This window comes from Peromyscus leucopus, chromosome 8b (assembly GCF_004664715.2).
Source record: "Peromyscus leucopus breed LL Stock chromosome 8b, UCI_PerLeu_2.1, whole genome shotgun sequence".
NCBI lineage: Eukaryota > Metazoa > Chordata > Mammalia > Rodentia > Cricetidae > Peromyscus > Peromyscus leucopus.
Window position 1 is genome coordinate 29,830,806 of NC_051086.1, and position 19,885 is coordinate 29,850,690.

General features: G+C 46.6%; 1 protein-coding gene across 2 annotated transcripts in view; it reads left to right on the plus strand.

Annotated features, from left to right (window-relative positions):
- Abcc1 (ATP binding cassette subfamily C member 1) overlaps positions 1-19,365 on the plus strand; it is a 114,339-nt gene extending 94,974 nt beyond the window's left edge. Inside the window, exons 20-31 of one of the 2 annotated variants that reach the window (XM_028858395.2) lie at positions 598-673; positions 2,239-2,371; positions 3,050-3,260; positions 4,276-4,586; positions 10,481-10,680; positions 11,602-11,728; positions 12,523-12,624; positions 13,260-13,406; positions 14,654-14,812; positions 16,023-16,189; positions 16,857-17,051; positions 17,551-19,365. In XM_028858395.2, the coding sequence (XP_028714228.1) occupies positions 598-673; positions 2,239-2,371; positions 3,050-3,260; positions 4,276-4,586; positions 10,481-10,680; positions 11,602-11,728; positions 12,523-12,624; positions 13,260-13,406; positions 14,654-14,812; positions 16,023-16,189; positions 16,857-17,051; positions 17,551-17,659 (1,937 nt within the window). In that variant the 3' untranslated portion in view covers positions 17,660-19,365. The remainder of the gene's footprint in view (positions 1-597; positions 674-2,238; positions 2,372-3,049; positions 3,261-4,275; positions 4,587-10,480; positions 10,681-11,601; positions 11,729-12,522; positions 12,625-13,259; positions 13,407-14,653; positions 14,813-16,022; positions 16,190-16,856; positions 17,052-17,550) is intronic. The other variant, XM_028858393.2, reaches the window with a different exon arrangement.
- The last annotated feature ends 520 nt before the right edge of the window (positions 19,366-19,885 follow it).

Here is a 19,885-nt window from a genome sequence, read left to right on the forward strand (position 1 = left end):
AAAACCTTATTGCTAGAGACATGGATGTTCTAACAGGCCTGCTTACCCAGGCTCTGGGCATCTCCTGGGTAATGTGACCACACAGGATGAACACTGGCACTGAGGGGGCCTCTGGGCCTTTGCCTGCAGTAGATGACATTGTCACAGTGGTTGACATTATTTTAGTTTTGAGACAAGTCGTCAACATGTAGCCCAAGTTTTTAACCTGCAATCCTCTAGTCTCAGATGACAGCCTGCATCATGGTTTGGGTGTGAATTTGTGTTAAGCAGTGCCCCCTACTGGATGGATGTTTAGACCCCAGTATATGTGGCCCTGTCTGCCCTCCCTGCCTTGGCTCCAGCTGCTCCCAATGAGTGCTTTTTCACCCATAGCTCCTGGTGCTGTCTGCCCCCAGCAAAGCAGTCAGGAGCAGAGGCCTGTACTTCTCTGAGGGTCTGAGCTGTGGATGGAATTTGAAGCAATATGTGTCTGTCTTCTTAAGCTCCCTGGCAGTCAGAGTCACTGTTGCCTACTCTGGAAGTGACTGAGTTCTTGGCCTTTTGTTTGCTTTGCCCAGCTCTTGAGGCCATATTCTCCCCTCTTCCTGTCTTCTGCAGGTGTCAGTGGCTCAGGGAAGGAGTCAAAGCCAGTGGAGAATGGGATGCTGGTGACGGTGGGGAAACACCCTCAGAGGTAAGCATTGGGAGGGCATCCAGCCCTGCGTTGCTTCTGGCCCTGTATCTCTGCCTGTGGGAGCTGAGAAGGAGCAGGTAGCACCTCCACACTACCCACCACAGCTCTCAGGCATTTGGAATATGTGTACATCCTGCCCACCTATCCATTCTTCCCAGGAAGGAGCCAGCACTGACCTATTCACACAGGCCTGCCCTTCATTTGTTTGTTCCTACTTCTGAACCTTGCCCCGTGCATGACCTGTGTCATTCCTCAGGTTCCTGAGATGGCCTGACACCTTGGGTGATCACAGACAGTCACACTCATGGTGATGTTGGTCTGGGAGCTGGGCACAGTGTTAGCCTGCAGTCTACTGGACTCCAATTCTCTCCTGGCCTGCTCCTATCTCACAGCAAACAGATAGAGGCTCACCATCTGGGCAGCTCTAGAGATGCTCAGCTCAGATTTGAACCAGTGCCCAGAGGCTCTGAGCCAACAGCCCTAAGCTCTATGTTATGCTCTCCAAAGATATTACTTGGGGTTAGTTGGAGAAGTTTTTTGAGGCAAGGTGGTGGTGTTTTTTTGTTTTTGTCTTTTTTAAACTCTTTACTTCTAGGGGTCCCACCACTCAGCTCCCAAATAAATACACAGAGGCTTATTCTTTCTTATAAACTCCTGGCCTTAGCTGGGTTTTCTTAATATAAATTATCTCATCTACGTTTTATCTCTGGACTTCTACCTTTCTCTATTTCTGTCTATCTTTTCTTTCTCTCTTATTCCATGTCTGGCTGTGTGTCTCTGGCTGGCCCCAAGCATCCTCTTCTCCTTATTTTGCTCTTCAGTCTTTTTTTTTTTCAGAGCTGAGGACCAAACCCAGGGCCTTGTGCTTGCTAGGTAAACGGTCTACCACTGAGCTAAATCCCCAACTCTTTGCTTTTCATTCTTTTTCCCAGATTTCTTCTTCTATTTATTCTCTCTGCCTGCCAGTCCCACTATCCTTTCCCCTGCCTCGCTATCTGCTATTCAGCTCTTTATTAGACCAACCAGTTGCTTTACACAGGCACAGTAACACAGCTTTACAGAGTTAAACAAATACAACATAAAAGAATGCAATACATCTTTGCATCATTAAACAAGCGTTACACAGCATAAATAAATGTTACACATCTTCAACTAATATACAACAGCAGGGTCTTGTGTATCTCAGGCTGGCCTTGGATTGGATAAATAGCTAAGGATGAACTTGAATGCCTGATCCTCCCATTTCTACCTCTTTGATGATGGGATTACAGGTGTGTGCCTAGTTTAATACCATGCTTTAGATGGAACCCAGAGCTTTATTCTACCAAACAAGCTACATCTCCAGCTCCCAGATCCTTTCTTTACATGAAATATTGTTCCCACACACCTTCTGCCCATTGCTTTTCACACCTGTCACAGCAGCCCCATTCCTAACATACACATCCCTTTCCATGGAAACATGTTCTTATGGGGAATGTCAACAGGGGCACAAGTATGTATGTGTTCATGTGTGTGCTTGCACTCCCTAAGGTTCTTCTTTGACATCCTACTCTCCTTGGCAACAGGCATCTCAGCAGCTCTTCTTCCCACAGTGGGGATGCTAGCCAGCAGCACAGCAGCACGGCCGAGCTGCAGAAGGCCGGAGCCAAGGAGGAGACCTGGAAGCTGATGGAAGCAGACAAGGCACAGACAGGGCAGGTGAGTGAGGTACAGTGCAGAGTGCTTTGCTTGGCATATGGGAATGCACATATGTATCTGATGGCAGGCCTGCCAGCGCTCTGTGTTTAGTTTCTATGCCGAAACCCAGGTCGGAGAGGCTAAGTGACTTTCCTGGAGTTGGGATCTGAGCTGCTGTCTCCATGTTGGTACTTCAGTTTCTGCCTGTGCTCATGACTGCCTGACTGTGAGCTGCCTGGAGTATTGAATGGGACCTCCCAGGCTACAGATAGGCCAGCTGCAACCATTTCTCCATCCTTATTGTCACTTTCCCAAATGTGTTGCACTTCCTTGCACCTCGGGGCCTTTACACTTATGTGTCACCCCCTTCCTTTCCTATTTTCCATTCATAGCTGGTAAACTCTTCAACATGACTTCCTCAGGGAAGGTACCCTGGTACCTACCCACCTGGGCACTTGGATAGCATTCTGTGCCTCTTATGGCTCTTCTATGCTTATATGTTTGAGTGGGTCATTAGCTTGTCTGAGTGTTTGACTGGAAGCTAATGTGGGAGGAAGAAAGCCTGTCTTTGCTACTACTAGCTGACATCATTGATTAACAGGGTAGCAGGGTATCGAGGGCCTGGGCATAGGAGGGTGGGATGGGCTGTAAGGAGTCACAGGAGCTGCTATTCTCATGCTGGCACTCTATGGGTCCTAGGTGCAGCTGTCAGTGTACTGGGACTACATGAGGGCCATTGGCCTCTTCATCTCCTTCTTGAGTATCTTCCTCTTCCTATGCAACCATGTGTCTGCCCTCGCCTCCAATTATTGGCTGAGCCTCTGGACAGATGACCACCCCACTGTCAATGGGACTCAGGAGCACAGGACGTTCCGACTGAGTGTCTATGGGGCCTTGGGCATCTTGCAAGGTATGGCTGTGGTTACTTCATGTGTAATTTCCTAACTGAGTCCCCAAGTCCTCAGGGAATTTATACCACAAACTGAGCCAGACCTAGGTGGACAGAACCTGCCACATGGTGGACCCTGAATGCTTGCTGAATTTATGCCCATCCTCCCTCCCAGTCAGCTCAAGCCACATGACTGATTGCTGGCTGAGTTGGCATTGAATGAAGCAGCCCAGCTCTGGAGCTTACTCTAAAGCTGTACCAGGCAGTGTGTGATCTACCTGTAGGTCTGTGTGCTCATAAAACTGCTTTGTACACACTTGTCCTTCCTGTGTCCCTGATGCACTCGTGAGTCTTCTTAGTGTATGAGTTTCTTCTGTATCCAGGCATGCTGCTGGGAAGGTGCTTAGTACTGTTTGTGGCTCTGAGTGTCAATGTCCCCATTTTACAGGTGAGGTGACTTACCTTGATTGATATGGGAGGGCCCCAGCTGACAGGGTTGGCAGTGCCAACTTCAGAGTATGCCTTTCCCCTGTTCTTGGTGAAAGAGCCTCAGGTAGAAGTTCCCAAAAAAATTCTGTGGACTGTGGGCTGTTTGGAGGAGCCACAGATGTCTCCTGATCTCAGAGGTAGCTTTGGAACAAGTCATCAGAAAATTAGGCATGGATGTCTTGAATTTCTCCATCTATAACCTACTTCCCCCTGCCACAGAGCCAGGGACTGCAACAGTTTTCATATTACAGTTTGGAGAAAGCAAAGAACTGAGAGGGTGTGCTATTTCCCTGGGTTCACCCAGCATCAGTATCTGCTTCAAGAGCTGTGCTGTCTGGCACAGTAGCCATCAGTCATGGGATGTGATTTGAATTTTAGTTCATTAAAGTTAAGAGAAAATTCAGTTCTTCAGAAACGCCTGCAGTGTGTAGTATACAATGAGTGCTGGTTACTGAGGGCCACCATCACTGGCTTGCTGAGACACACAGGGCCAGTCTGCAGATGATACTTCCTGTATCTCACACTCAAATCTCTATTGCCGCCCTAGGTGTGTCAGTATTTGGCTACTCCATGGCTGTGTCCATTGGGGGCATCTTTGCTTCCCGTCACCTACACCTGGACCTGCTGCGCAATGTCCTACGCTCGCCCATGAGCTTCTTTGAGCGTACACCCAGCGGGAACCTAGTGAACCGCTTCTCCAAGGAGCTGGACACAGTGGATTCCATGATCCCCCAGGTCATCAAGATGTTCATGGGCTCACTCTTCAATGTCATTGGAGCTGTCATTATCATCCTGCTGGCCACACCCATCGCCGCTGTCATCATCCCACCCTTGGGCCTTGTCTACTTCTTTGTGCAGGTGAACAACAGATGCTCCCTCATGTGCCATATCCCCAGAGGGCTGGTGAGAATATGACCACAGCACTCGGCTGTTATTGTCTGTTGTGAATACTTAAGAGGGCTGCTTTTAATTTACAGCACCCATTTAAATAAATATGCTTTCTTTCTCATCAGTTTTACTCTTTTGAGCTGTGTATTAGGTGGAAAGCTTACAGCTGTCAAGGCAGTTGTTAATAGACTGAAGAACAAATTCTATAGTGGAGTCATGACGAACAGCAGCCTCATCAGGGTGGATGCTGATGCATATAGCACATTAGAAAGCAGCTTATTTTGAGACTGATGTGGCCCTATGGGTCATTTGACACCCCAGGCTGTTATTGCTGCTGTTAATACCACCCTTTTTGTTTAGTTCTGCTTTGCTGTCTTCACATAAGTTTTCAATCTTTAAGTTGGTCTCATGGTCCAAAATGGTCACCAAAGTTTTAGCTATCATATCTATAATTCAGACATTGAGATTAACACAAAGGAACAGAACAGGGAACCTGTGGCCTTCATATCAGAACTACTCATTTAAATCATCTAGTCCTCAAGTTCAGCTGCATGACCGTTATTTGCAAGGGAGGACTGGGTACATTGTGGTTTTCAGCAACCAGTTTCCTTCGGGAGAGGGGCAGCTGTTCTGGTTCATGCCTTGTCTCCTTTCTTGGGTCATTTCTGTGTAGATTACATTTTCAGGTGACAGGTAAGAGAATAGAGACTCAAAGAGAAAGCATCTTTCTCAAGTGGCAGAGCCAAGAGTGGGACCCTAGGTCTCTGTGGCTCTGAGGCATGTGCTCAGAGCCCTGTCTGAAGCATAATCATTCATAAGGTTGGCTGTTGAGATTGCTGGGGGAATAATGGCAATGTAAACTAACGCCTGCTGGCACCTGCTTGTCATCCCAGCACTCAGGGAACTGAGGCAGGAGTATTCCATAAAGAAAGATGAAATTGTAGGATAAAAGTCCATTTTCTGGACTTCCCCTATAGCTTCTTTAAGTCAGTGCCACCTGTTTACTGGAACATCTGAACTGCATTTACCAAAATGTAGTAAATGTGCTCATGGCTGCCTGGAAAGCTTCCTGAAGGTTCCAGTTCAGAACAGGCACATTGTAGCACTAGAAACTAGAAATGGTCATAACCTTAGAGCCCCATGAGGAGTAAAGTGTTTTCCTTGCAAGCATGAAGACCTGAATTGATCTCTAGATAAGCCAACCCTGGGCCATCAAGACGCTGCCAAGCTTGATGGCCAAGCAGGACCCACATGGTGGAAGGTGAGAACTAGCTTCCTCGAGTTGCTGTTGATCTCTATGCATGCTCTATAGCATGAATAAGTAAGTGTAAATTAAAAAAAATTAAAGAAAGGCAGATGAAGTGTGTTTATAATCCTGGTGCTAGAGAGGCAGAGACAGAAAGACCTCGGGCTCATGGGCTGGGCAGTCTAGCCAGCAAGCTCTAGGTTCAGTGAGAGAGCCTGTCTCAGAAACCAAGGTGGAAAAGAGATCAAGGAAGTCATGATATTGATGTTAACATGTGTACACACAAATAACTTGTGGTGTGGTTGTATGCTGGACATGGTGCTGCTATTGCAAGACATGAGCTGCCCGCTCCCATACCCTGTGGATGAACCTCACAGGTGCTATAGTGATGGAGAGACACCAGACTGAGAGCTCCACTTCATGGGGAGGAGGTTTAAGAACAATGTAATGACTGTGATGACTGAAGTCAGAGGAGTGGTAATGCCTGAGGAAGGAGGTCATTGCCAGGAGCCTCTGAGGAAACTGAACATGGAGAGCTTGATGGGGTTTTCCAGGTGTAGATGAATGTGAGATGGTGATTTTCATTTGTGGGCTGAGAAGTCTCATGTGTGCTGGGCAAATCTGTGGCCGTGGCTTCTCAGCCCCAGCTGTGAGTCAGTGTTCACTCAGTTGTGTTGCTCAGAGGATTTAGTACACCCCACAGCTACATTGTCATTTCTATGTTATTATGACAAAATACCTGATGTAAACAGCTTAAGGGAGAAGATTTTCTTCTGTTTACAGTTTCAGTGCTGTCTGTGAGAGTAAGGAGGGCATGACATGGTCAGGAAGCAGATGTTTGTATTAGCTTACTTTTTCCTTTATCCAGTCTTCATCCAGACTCCTAGACATGAGATGGTGGCTCTCACATTCAGGGCAGGTCTTCTGGCCTCAGTTAATCCTCTCTGGAAAATTCCGCATATGCACTCAGGTGTGCTTCCCTGATCTTTTTGGTGGCTCTCAATCAATGCTACAGTCACTGTTACAACAGTGTTTGTGTAGCACAGTTTAAAGTTAGCTTTGAGATATACATATTTATAGATGCCCACAGAAACTTTCCTCTAAGAAAGGTGTAATCATCATACTCAATTCTGTCCATCTATTGTAGGCAGACTTTTCTTTCCCGCCAGCCAGTTCTCAAATAACTACACAGATTTACTATTAATTATCAATGTTTGGCCAATAGCCCAGGCTTGTTACTAGCTAACTCTTACATTTTAAAATTAATCACATTTCTTATCTACACTCTGCTTGGTACCTTTTCCAGTACGGCAAGTTCATTTGCTTCCTCTGCATCTCCTTGTGACTCCTAAGACTCCTCCTCTTCTTCGAATTCTCTTTTTGTCTGCTAGTCCTGCCTAACCTCTACCTGTCCAACTATTGGCAAGTTAGCTTCTTTATTAAACCAAACACAGTGACATATATTCACACAGTATAAAGGAATGTTCTTCTTCTGTCTGTCTGTCTTAATTTTTGTGGCACTGGGAATGAAAACCAAAGTGTTAGACCAGTGTCTTCCGCTTAGCCATACTCTTCCCACATCCCCTTATACATTTAAATTTACTTAGTCTTTCTATCCATATCATTTTCAGTATATTAGTTACATTTCTATCAATGTGATAAAACCTCTATGACCAAGGCACCTCATCAAAGGAGAGTTTATTTGGGCTTACAGTTCCAGAAGGAGAAGAGTCTGTCACAATCACATCAGGGAATCATGACAACAAGCACCAGCTGTGATGGCTGGAACTGCTGAGCTCATGTCTTGAACTATGAAACGAGAGCAAATGGGGAATGGCATATGGCTTTTTTTTTTTTTTTTTTTTTTTTTTTGGTTTTTCTGAGACAGGGTTTCTCTGTATAGTTTTGCGCCTTTCCTGGAACTCACTTTGTAGACCAGGCTGGCCTTGAACTCACAGAGATCCGCCTGCCTCTGCCCTCTGAGCGCTGGGATTAAAGGCGTGCGCCACCACTGCCCGGCGGCCTATGGCTTTTCAAACCTCTACTCTTGCCCCAGTAGTTACTGTTGCACTTCTCTGTTGTCCATGGCAACTGCTTGCTGGTCGCACTGCTGAGAATCCCTGGGCCTGGCCTGGTCCCATGTGCACTCCTGCAGAGGTTACCTCAGGGGACTCATACCAGGCAGTAGTCTGTGCTCCTCCGCTTGTATTAAAAAGAACATATACATTTTTAGAACTGAGATCATTCCTGACCACAATCCATGTCAGATTGGATTTTTACAGTAATGAGATTGGAAGTGGAATATGAAGTGATTTGGTAAAGGGAGACTCGGTAAGTCTGAAAAGGAGTGGCCTGATGAGACCAGGCTGGGGGTAAAGTGGGCAAAACATGCAGGAGGACAGGGGACAGCTGGTACAGAGTACAGAGTTGGCAGGATGGTGCTCGAGGCTGCCACATCTGTGCATGGCCTGGTGGGAGCCACTGGTATGCCCTGTGCTTGGCTGGGGCAGCCTCCTTGGGGCCATTTTTTTTTTCTTTTTCATTTTTCTTTATTAAAAATTTTTCTACGAACTCTACATACCACTCACAGATCCCTCCTCCTCCCTCCTCCCTCATCCCACCCCTAGCCCTCCCTCCCAAGCCACCCCACATCCCCCAAATCAAGATCTCCCGTGGGGAGTCAGTAGAGCCCGGCACACTGAGCCTAGGCAGGTCCTTGGGGCCATCTTTATTAACTTGCCCTGCTGCAGTGGATCAAGTCAGCAAAGGGACAGGAAGGACAGCAAGGATCAAGTTACTGCATATTAGTGACCCATCAGCACCTTGAGAACTGGGGTCCTACTCTTACTAGTCTCCTTTTTACAGAGGCCAAAAGAGCTCACAGGTCCTCAAGTGATTATTGTAGTGTCTATTCATTGGCTTCTTGTAGTTTCCAGAGTGAGAAAGGGTACTGGGATTTTTCTGCTTTCAACACTTGCTGAGCATCTAACTAGGGCAGAAGCAGGGTGGGGGTGGTATCTGTCTACAAGGATAGGTGAAGCAGGTCTTAAGGGTAACATGATTATGACCCAGTGGCTGGGATGGGGACACAGAAAGGAAGTGATGTAGGGTAACAAGCCCAGGACAGCAGGAGGAGGCAGAGCCAGGTACACGGAGTGAGGCCAAGTCAGCAAGGGACAGGAGTGACCCCGCTGAGGGAGAAGGAGACAAGAGTTGCTTAGTCTCTCAATATGGGAAATGGGATGAAAAGAAGACTACAAAGGCCTCATCCCTTATATATAAAGAACTATTTAGGTGTGTTGGCTAGTTTTATGTCAACTTGACACAGCTAAACTCATCTGAGAGGAGGGAACCTCAGTTGAGAAAATGGCTTCTTAAGACTGGCCTGTAGGCAAGTCTGTAGGGCATTTTTTAAATTAGTGTTTGGTAGGAGGACGCAGCCACTGTGGGTGGAGCCACCCCTGGGCTGGTGGTCCTGGGTTCTAAAAGAAAGCAGAATGAGAAAGCCATAAGGAGCAAGCCAATAAGCAGCGCCCCTCCATGGCCTCTATATCAGCTCCCACCTCCAAGTTTCTGCCCTCTCTGCTTTTTAATGATGAACTGTCATATGGAACTGTGAGTGAAATTAAGCCTTTCCTTCCCAAGTAGCTTTTTGTTAAGGTATTTCATCACAGCAAAAGTAACCCTAACTAAGACAATAGGTAACTAATTAAAGCTAGGAACAGGAGAGGTGGCCCTCCCCAAGGAAGGGCACACCAATTGGTTGCCCAGTGCTAAAGGGTCAGCCCTGAAAGTATATATATATATATGTAACAGTATTTGGACTCAAATAGGTTATATTTAGGAATGTATATGTGTTTATATCTACTTATATACATGCAATAATGATAAGTGAAAGAAGAGACCATGAATTTGAAGAACAGGGATGGGCATATGGGAGAGTGTGGAGTTGCCATGCACGTGAGGCTGCTGACATAGGCAGTTGCTCCTGGTTTAGCGGAATCCAGGGGGTTCCATGCTTGTTGACATGTGTATGTGACATGTGCAGTATATGTGCATATGAACAAGTGAGACTCACACAGAAGAACTTACCAGTAGCTCTTACCTGTTGTTCCCACAGTCTACTGTGCAAAATGGCTTTAGTGTTGCTACTATACAGAAGGAACCAAGGCTAAGACAGCACAGTGACCTGGCTGGGATTCTGTGTTAGTAGCAAATGAAGATTAAAGAGGTCTGTCGGTCACAAAGCCTGTTTCTCAACCTGTACTGTTGGGAGATGAAAGACTCAAACATTTAGGACTTCTGAGAGGCCAGGCAGTCTGGAGGTTATTTCAGGTCCATCTTGCTGCTTCTCAGCCATGGACCCAAGGAGGAGGCCAGTTGTACCTCTTTGTCTCCATCCAAAAGCAAGAAAGAGCACTGCCTAGATTCATAGGTGGCAGACAGGGGATGTGCATCCAAGTAGCTGTGACTACTGTCCCACGGTTCACCACGTAAGCAGCCCATCTCCAACGCTTTGGTCTCTGGAGGTGTCGGCTATGTCTGACTTCTCCCAGTATACCCCAGGAGGATGGGATGAGGGGCTAGCACTGATTCTGTGTGTCTGTCTCTCCTACAGAGGTTCTATGTGGCCTCCTCCCGACAGCTGAAACGCCTAGAGTCTGTCAGCCGTTCCCCTGTGTACTCACACTTCAATGAGACCTTGCTGGGGGTCAGTGTTATCCGTGCCTTTGAGGAGCAAGAGCGCTTCATTCGCCAGAGCGACCTGAAAGTGGATGAGAACCAGAAGGCCTACTACCCTAGCATTGTAGCTAACAGGTCAGTAGGATAGAGGAAGCTAGCTGAGTGCCTAGTCCCTCAGCCTGTTTCTTCTGGGAGAGAAATGGAAACAGAAGGGCCTTCCAAAGTGCACAGGATCATGGTGGCATGTGCCTGAAGGAAGATTACCATGAGTTTGAGGTGGGCTTGATTACCTAGCGAATTCCAGGCAAGCTAGGCTATAGAATGAGACCTTGTCTCAAAGATAAAGCAATCCAGGGACTGGAGAGATGGTCTGGGGCTAATATTATTTACTGTGCAAGCATGAGAACCCACATTTATGTCCCCACATACCCTTGGCATTGTGGGGTGCAGATGGGGGGTGGTCCCAAGAGCTCAATGTCCAACCTTGTTAATAGCAGCTTTTTTCTTCCTCATGTTAAGATCCATCTCTTGCAAGGGGCTGATTTTATTTATTTATTTTGTAATTATTGCTATTATTTTGTGGTGGTGACTCTCAAACCCAGGACCTTGTGCATGTTAGGCCAGTGATCCACCACTGAGCTCTGCTCCTGTCCCTGTTTGCAAACAGCAGTCCCTCTGGCAGTCAATGATATTTTAGGAATTTCCGGGGAATTATTTTTTGATTTTAAAGATTTCCTAAGAAAAAGTCAATCTTTCTAAAAGCAAACTTGAAGTTCCAGGATGGGGATTGCTTCTGGAGAATTCTATTTTAGTCCCCAGGCAAGTCAGACTCATGAAGAGCTGTTGGCCTCAAATCCTATGGGCCGTTGGCATACCACCCTCACCCCAACCCCCGCCCCCTCCAAGTTCATATCTTGGATGAGGGGTACCCATAGGCCTTTCTCTAGAAGTGCCAGGAAATTAGGTCAGCTGGCAGATGAGTTTAGCTCTGCCCCATGAGCATAAAGCTGGTCATCTGTCTGTCTGTCTGAGATAATCCTAAATATCTCCTTGCAGGTGGCTCGCTGTGCGTCTTGAGTGTGTGGGCAACTGCATCGTGCTGTTTGCTGCCCTGTTCGCTGTCATATCCCGGCACAGCCTCAGTGCTGGCTTGGTGGGCCTCTCGGTATCTTACTCGCTGCAGGTAGAAGGCTCTTTCTTGGGTTGAATGGCCTCCTCGTGGCAACCACATTTTGAGTTCCTGGACCTTGGCTTTGGGTACCTGCAGGAATGGGGAAAGGAGAGGGCTTGAAATGGACTTTGAGAAGTTGGTACAGAGCATGGGAATCCTGACAGACGGCCTGCATTCTTCATCAGTCAAAAGATTCTCAGCGACTTGATGCTTTCAAAGCTATGACTTTCCCTCTGAGTTTGTGTTAGTTGCATCTCATGATGTTTGTCATACTGAGTTCCAAATATTTTCTTTTGTGTGATTGAGATGGGTTATTACTCTGTAGCCCAGTCTGGCCTAGAATTTAACATAATTCTCATGCTTCAATCTCTCTGGAGCACTGGGATTAATTATGGATATGAACCATCACATGAAAATCACCCAGTTTCAGAATATTTTCCAGTTTCCTGTATGACTTCTATTTTTGTCTGCCTTTTCTTTCTTTCTATCTTCTTTCTTCCCCTCCCTCCCACAGTCAGAGGACAGCTCTGTGGAGTCAGTTCTCTTCTTGCATCTTTCCATGGCTCTGGAGGGTAGAACTCAGGTTGCCAGGCTTACTCAACAAATGCTTTGCCCATAGTGCCATCTCACAGCTCTTGACTGCTCTTGAAAGGTGTGATCCCTAAGAGGTATAGTGTGTCCACTCTGGGTGATAGCTCTATATGGGTTACTCATTTCTGTGTTTGTTTGAATGATATGATGCATGCTTAATGAAAATGAGGCTACACTTTCCCCAAAAGACCCCACATGACTGTCTTCACTGGCAGATAACTTCGTACTTGAATTGGCTTGTTCGAATGTCCTCTGAGATGGAGACCAACATTGTAGCCGTGGAAAGACTAAAGGAGTATTCTGAAACAGAGAAGGAGGTAAGTCAGGATCCCATCCTGGCCCCTTGGCCTTGGCCTTTCAGACACCCCTTGGGTGTCCTCTGCCAACTCAGAGGGTGAGCTGTGTGTCTTCCAGGCCCTCTTGGGCTTGTCCTGTCTGTTTTTAACACTTACTAAGAACCACCTTGTTTTAGAGGCAGGAAATCATCCACACACCCTGTTTTCCCCAAGATACCTGTGGGCTGTGTCTCTTACTAAGGAACATTTTCCCCTGTGATTCTTTCCTTCACTTGATGATGTCACAGAGAAAGTCTTAGCCCTGGTTGTCACTCGAGGCTCATGGCCACCTTATTAATTAAGATGGTTCCCCCACAGCTGGCAAATAAACTGCAAACTTCTCTTTCACAGCCTCTAACAGGCAACCTCTGCCTGCCAAAGTTACTGCTATTTGCTATGTCGGTTTACAGGGGCTCTTTTTATGGGGAATCAAATTGGAATTAAATTGCACCAGTGCAGAAAATTTCCATAAGTTGAAGAATTAAGTGGAAATGAATTGAAGGGGGCTGGGGAGATAGATCAATGGGTGAAGAGTTCAGATCCCTAGAACCTACATAAAGACTGAGTTTGGCAGCTTGCACTTGCTGATTTCTCTTATCCCTCTCATTGTGATCCAGGCTCCCTGGCAAATCCAGGAGACAGCTCCACCCAGCACCTGGCCCCATTCGGGCCGTATAGAGTTCCGAGACTACTGCTTGAGGTATCGAGAGGACTTGGACTTGGTTCTCAAGAACATAAATGTCACCATCGAGGGTGGAGAAAAGGTAGGTGTGCCATCTTCCATCCTCACTAACTCATAGTCAATGGAGTGAGGAGTAAAGGAGGCTGTGTGCCCTCCTCCATTCCCATTGATATAGGGTCTAGCATGAACCCCCGCATCAACCAGTAGTTAGTCACAGCTCATACTATGGGATTGAGGTGCTTTTACAGGGAGGAATCATGGGAATAAAAGATGCTGAGTGTATTCAACAGGTGGCAAAGTGGACCACTGAAGGACAACCTATGGAAATGCAGATATGCTTTGGGAAAACATTTGAATGAACTGTAAATACTAAAATGATCCCTCTGCTTTTTTTGGACAGTTGGAATATGTAGCAGTTCTGGCCCAACCCCCTCCAGGCTCTTTATAGAAAATCTTAGCCCTCCACTTCACCCCAGTTCCTCCTGTGGGGTCTGTGTGCCTATGTGGTCCCTTTAAAGCATTGGCGTTTGTAAACTCTAGAGTAATAAGATGCTGCTGCCATCACCAGGATGACTTATAGGGACATGTAGTTCTAAGCTATTCCTGGAAGTCATTTCAGACTATGACCTATAGAACTTTCTCAGAAACTTGGTCAGGGTTCACCCTACGCATTTGCATCTTGTAATATTGGTTTGTTAAATTATCCATCCACATGTGTCAGAGTCTTCTGTTTCTAAGAGATAGTCTCTGAGTCTTTATGTGTTTATGGGGATTCAAGTACGTGTGCTGGGCTGCGATAACTGTGGGCGAGCCCATCTCAAGCCCAGATGTAAAAGAGAGGAGAAAGAACTGTCACTGGACATTGGGAATGTCAACCATTGGCCAGTATCTGGGGTGCCCACCCAGGCCATATCAGAGAAGTTCAGGGGCTTTGCTTGAATCTGAGGTGTTGTCATGGCTCCAGGAAGGAATTCCCGTTAGAGGAGAGAGGAACCATGTGGGAAGCCAGGAAACACCTTATTATTTTCTGACTCTCTCTAATTGAACATAACATAATTCACCTAAACATTTCTCTGCACCCTATTTCTTTGAGCATCTCTACTGACTTATAAGTTCTTAGCCTTTGGAAGCCTGCAAAGCAAAGGGCATCCTTTTCAACCTTTTGTCAAAGTAGCCCCTGAAGGTTATAGGTCTTGGAGAAGCTGGTGGGTGAGCACCTTGATAGTAGCTAAAACAACTAGATGACCACAGCTCTGACCCAGCCACTTGCTGGGAGAACATTGAATCTGCAGCGTTCTCACCTCACCACAGTCCCTTCCTGTCCTGCAGGTTGGTATTGTGGGCCGTACAGGAGCTGGGAAGTCATCTCTCACCCTGGGTTTGTTCCGGATCAATGAGTCTGCAGAAGGGGAGATCATCATCGATGGGGTGAACATTGCTAAGATTGGCCTGCACCACCTGCGCTTCAAGATCACCATCATCCCTCAGGTGGGCGAGGCTGGTGGTTCCTGCACATACTGAAGCCACACCCTCTGTATATATACATAGACTCAGCCAACTGTAGATGGAGAATGGTGTTTTTGCATTCATGTATTTACTGGGAGGAGGGGAACAGGTCATATATATGAAGATCAACTGCAGGAATCAGTTCTCTATATGTGTAATTCTGGGTAAAAAATTCAGGTCATCAGGCTTGGTGGCATGTGCCTTTAGGTCACTGAGCCCATGGCTAGTTTTTTTTTTTTCAGGTTTAGCATCTGCATTTAATACCATACATAGATTTTTAACCCCAAGTGATGTGATGCACAGCCATTTCCCCAGTATTTTCTTGGTATTAGGTAGTACATCATCTAGACATGGCTGTATATAGGAGCTGTGAATAAGTTATGTGAAAATACTATACTGTATCATACAAAGAACCAGAGCATCTATGGATTTAGATAGTAACATTGTCTTCTCTGCCAGTTGCAGGATTCAGCGTGTTAATCTCTAACACTTCCTGGAACTAAGCTACAGATAAAAATTTTCTAAACCAATCCCTGTGGGCAACAGTTCCCTAAGGCATTATTTGTGGTTGTGATTTTTCCTTAACTTTCTCTGAGTCTCTTTTCTGAAGGTGGGATTGAGTGAGTGTATTAGTTACATTTCTATTGCTATGATGAAATATCACCACTAAAAGCAACATCGAGGATTTACATATTGAAAGTTTGGAGGAGTTTTGCAAGAATAAAGGTTTTGGTCCAGTTTACCCAGGGCTTTTCAGACATTTCCTGTTACAGACATCCTACAGAGTTCATACTTTGGAGAGAATCTGAGATCTCTTCCTGTTGTAGTGTGAACATCTCATTTCTTCTATCTGTGAGCTTCCCTGGTTCATTGTGGTGTGACTGTTATGTTAGTTACTTTTCTGATAGTTGTGACAAAATCTCTGACAGTCATCTGCAGGAAAGAAAGGTTTATTTTGGTCACAGTATCACAGGGTTGCTTTCTACCATAGTGGGGGAAGCATGGTCACACAGTAGGTGTGTGGTGGGGACCCAGCCATCATCAGAGCCAAGTCTAACCTGCCTTCCCCAGACAGGCTCCACAACATCCTAAAATAACACCACCAACCAGGGAACAAGTGCTCAAAACATCAGTCTGTGGGGAACCTTCTAGATTCAGACCCTCACACATACTATCTACTGTCCTTGCACAGGATCCTGTTTTGTTCTCGGGTTCTCTCCGTATGAACCTGGACCCTTTCAGTCAATATTCTGATGAAGAAGTCTGGATGGCCCTGGAGCTCGCTCACCTGAAGGGCTTTGTGTCAGCTTTGCCTGACAAGCTGAATCATGAGTGTGCAGAAGGCGGAGAGAATCTGAGGTAGGTAGGCAGGCAGGGGCTGGTGTGTGAAGATTCTGCCCTCTTGCCTATGTGCTAGCTTCAGTTATTATCACCCGGGCAGCCAGCCTCCTGCTTCAGTGCTAGGGTGGTCAGCCAGTGGCCTGTGCTGCTCATCCTGGCTGGGCTCCTTCATGGGACAGGGTTGGGGGTACAGCTGACTTTTGGCTGATCTACTTGGCCTCAGTGGGATCAATGCACATATTTTGCCCAGGCATGTTGTCATGGTGATGGCAGATGTATAAGAGTGAATATGCTCAGTGTCCATTCCCACGTTAGGCCTCTACTGGCCATTCATTGGCCAGCATCCTGTTGGCTAAAGCCAGACACATAGCTGAGTCCAGCTAATGCTGAGTCTGCTGCAGCTCAGTGATATCATGGATACTAAGCCACTCTGTCACCCACACCAAAATGGCCTGATACTTTGAATATCACCTCTGAGCCTTTTGTTGGGGATGGTTCTAAGGCCATTTCTTGCTCACCAGAAAGTGTAGCATGATTGGTGTTTGTCACAGGCATGGACATGGGTGTGGACTTGTTCTCCTGCCCAAAGCCCGCCCCCAGACAGTCTGCTAGCTTTCTTCCCTCCAGGCCTGGTTCAGGATCAGGGTAGTTTGAGCCCCCATCTCAGGCTTTTCTCCCTTCCTAGTGTCGGACAACGCCAGCTTGTGTGCCTGGCCCGGGCTCTGCTGAGGAAGACAAAGATTTTAGTGTTGGACGAGGCTACAGCAGCTGTGGACCTAGAGACAGATGACCTCATTCAGTCCACCATCCGGACACAGTTTGAAGACTGTACTGTGCTCACTATTGCTCACCGGCTTAATACCATCATGGACTATACAAGGTAAGGCCCCAGAGTGGATCTGTGGGCCTACAGGGTTGATCCTGTCCAGTCATATTCATTCATTCATTCATTCATTCATTCATTCATTCATACATCACCATCCTTATGCTCAGGGCAATCCCAATTGGTGGGACTCTTCTGTCATGGGAAGAACCAGGTTATCCAGTGTTATTTCAGTCAGCATATTGATATGCATGCGAGGCCTGCTATGTGCCCCATGTTATTCTGGACTCTGGGGTTCCCTCTCAAAGCTTAGGGAATATCTTAAGGACCAGGACACTTAATTAAAAGAGAGGGACAATGATCACAGCAACACTGATTTCAGAGGGTGGCAGGTGCTGTGTATAAGTGATAACAAGGAAGTGGTAGGGTGGGTACCCAGCTGAGCCCACCTCTCCAGCCTCTAGAGTTTTTAATACTTTCTGCAGAGCAGGCAATCTCACATATATCAGACACATTTCTTTGCGTAATGCTCACGTCTGCATTCCTATCCATGCAGGGTGATCGTCTTGGACAAAGGAGAAGTTCGGGAGTGTGGTGCACCCTCTGAGCTCCTGCAGCAGAGGAGCATCTTCTATAGCATGGCTAGGGATGCTGGCTTGGTGTGAGCTGGGTGCTGGTATATCTGGTAAGAACTATAGGGCCAGCATCCCAGTGTCCAAGGATGAGCCAGCAACCCTGGGAACCCAAGCCTCACAGACAGAAACCAAAAAAGAAAAAGAAAACCAAACTAAAAAGAAGCAAAACAGACAAAGCAGCAGCCACCATCTGGCCCCATCCTGGAAATGACCTTGAAGAAACTGGGAGACAGATGTGTCCCACTTTGAACACACATCTGGCCTCTGGTACCACTTGTGAGGCTCCTGGAAGTTCACCTGTGCTCTAGCCCTAGCTCACAGCAGGGCCTTGGGCAGCTAAACTTCTGGAGAAATTGCTGGTGTCAAACACACTAGTTAGTGACCAAACACAGCCATTGCCTCATGTCTCTCCAGCCACATTCATGGATGCCAAGGCTTGGAGCCTCTCCCTAGCCTGCCAGCTCTTGTATCACGTCCATGGCCCTGTTGGTTCCAGAAGAGTGCTACCTGTCTTCAGACCTACAGTTGAAAGCATGGGAACAACAACAAAACAAAAACAAAACACAGCACACAAAAACCAAACAAAACAACCAAAACCAAAATTATTGCCTCTGTGTGATGTCCCCTTGCCTGCCATTTGGTCTTCAAGCACTCTGACACTGTGCCCTGCACCTAGTGCAGCTCTCACAGGACTTGCTTTAGAAGCAGCCTTGTAAAGGGATCTTGCCAGACAGGCTCAGAACCAGGCCAGGAAATACTGCCTTCCCAGGGACTTACATCTTGCCCCACCATCCCTCCCTTGCTTTCTGCGTCTTCCTATCTATTGCTGGGGAGGGCTCACTCCTTTTAGAAGGTCTGTGAGTAGCAAAAGTCAAGAGAACAAAGGGCAGTACCCACAGATAAGAAGGCTGGTACCAAAGACAGAACCAGAGTCCCCTCCAGGACAAGAAGACCATTCACAAATAGCAATGATCCCTTTCTATATCCCCCCTCCATTTTTAAGGATTGTTCCAGAGAAAAAGACGGTCCCAAGAATTTGGTATCTAGGGAGGAGGTACTGGACTCAGGGAATAGCCATGCCCAGCTCTGCACTTGATCCTCAGTCTGAATCCTTCAAAGTGGTCCTCTAGGTGTTTGGGTTACAGACCAAAGAGAGACCCCATGGGCAGTGAAAACTTACTGCCAGCTACAGTTCATACATGCTATGAATTTCAGCACTGATTTTCTTTAGGTGATTTACTTTTTCTCTAGGTGGCAATATGTGTATTTATTATTTTGTAAATTGTACCATTCTTTCACGTTAAAGGACCCAGATTTCTCCTGGGGGTCTTTTTGTAAGGACACTGGAAACGTGAATATTTGCAAATAATTTGCAGTAAAGAAAAATATTTTATTTCTTTCTAAACAACCATCTTATTTTCTTTTGGGCACAGACAAAGCTTCCAACCTCCACTCTGGAAGAACCAGGCTAGGAGAGCTATGTTATTGCTGTTGTCAGAAGTGGCGGGACAGGACAGAGAGGTGGCTCAGCAGTTATGAGTGCTTGCTCCTCTTGCAGAGGACTGAAGTTCAGTTCCTAGTACCTGCATCAGGTGACTTACAACTGCCTGTATCTCCAGCTTCAAGGGGTCCAGTGTCCTCACAAATTAAAAATAAAAAAGAAATGGGAGAGGCTAAGGTTAAGAGCTGCCTGGGGTCTGGCAGTGAGTCAGAATGGTAAAGTACACCAATATCTGTGCTTGAGTACTGTCATTTTTTGGTCATGTGACCCTAGGCAAGGCAGTTAGGCTGTATGCCTCAGTTCTGTCTGTGTAAGGTAGCCACGTTCAGGTTCTGAGACAAAAGCTACAAGTAACCCAGATACTTTGCTGTAGTGGGTGGGGCTGAACTGCAATTAACAAGGCTTAAGATCTTGGGAAATGGGCCTAGTGAGATGGCTTGGTTGATAAAGGGCTTTCTATCTGTTCATGAGAGCCTACATTTCAATCCTCAACATAAATGCTGGTATATGCGTACAATTGTATATGTACATACATAGTGTTTATATGCATATAAGTAGTATATGCATATAATCCCAGCACTGGGGAGGAAACAGGAATATCCCTGGGGCTCTCTGGCCAGCCCGCTTAGCCAAATCAGTGAACTCCTTGTTCAATAAGAGCTTAAGGTAGGGGCTGTAGCAATGGCTCAGTGGTTAAAAATGCATGATACTTTTGCAGAGGACCCGGGTTCAGTCCGCAGCACCCACATTGGGCA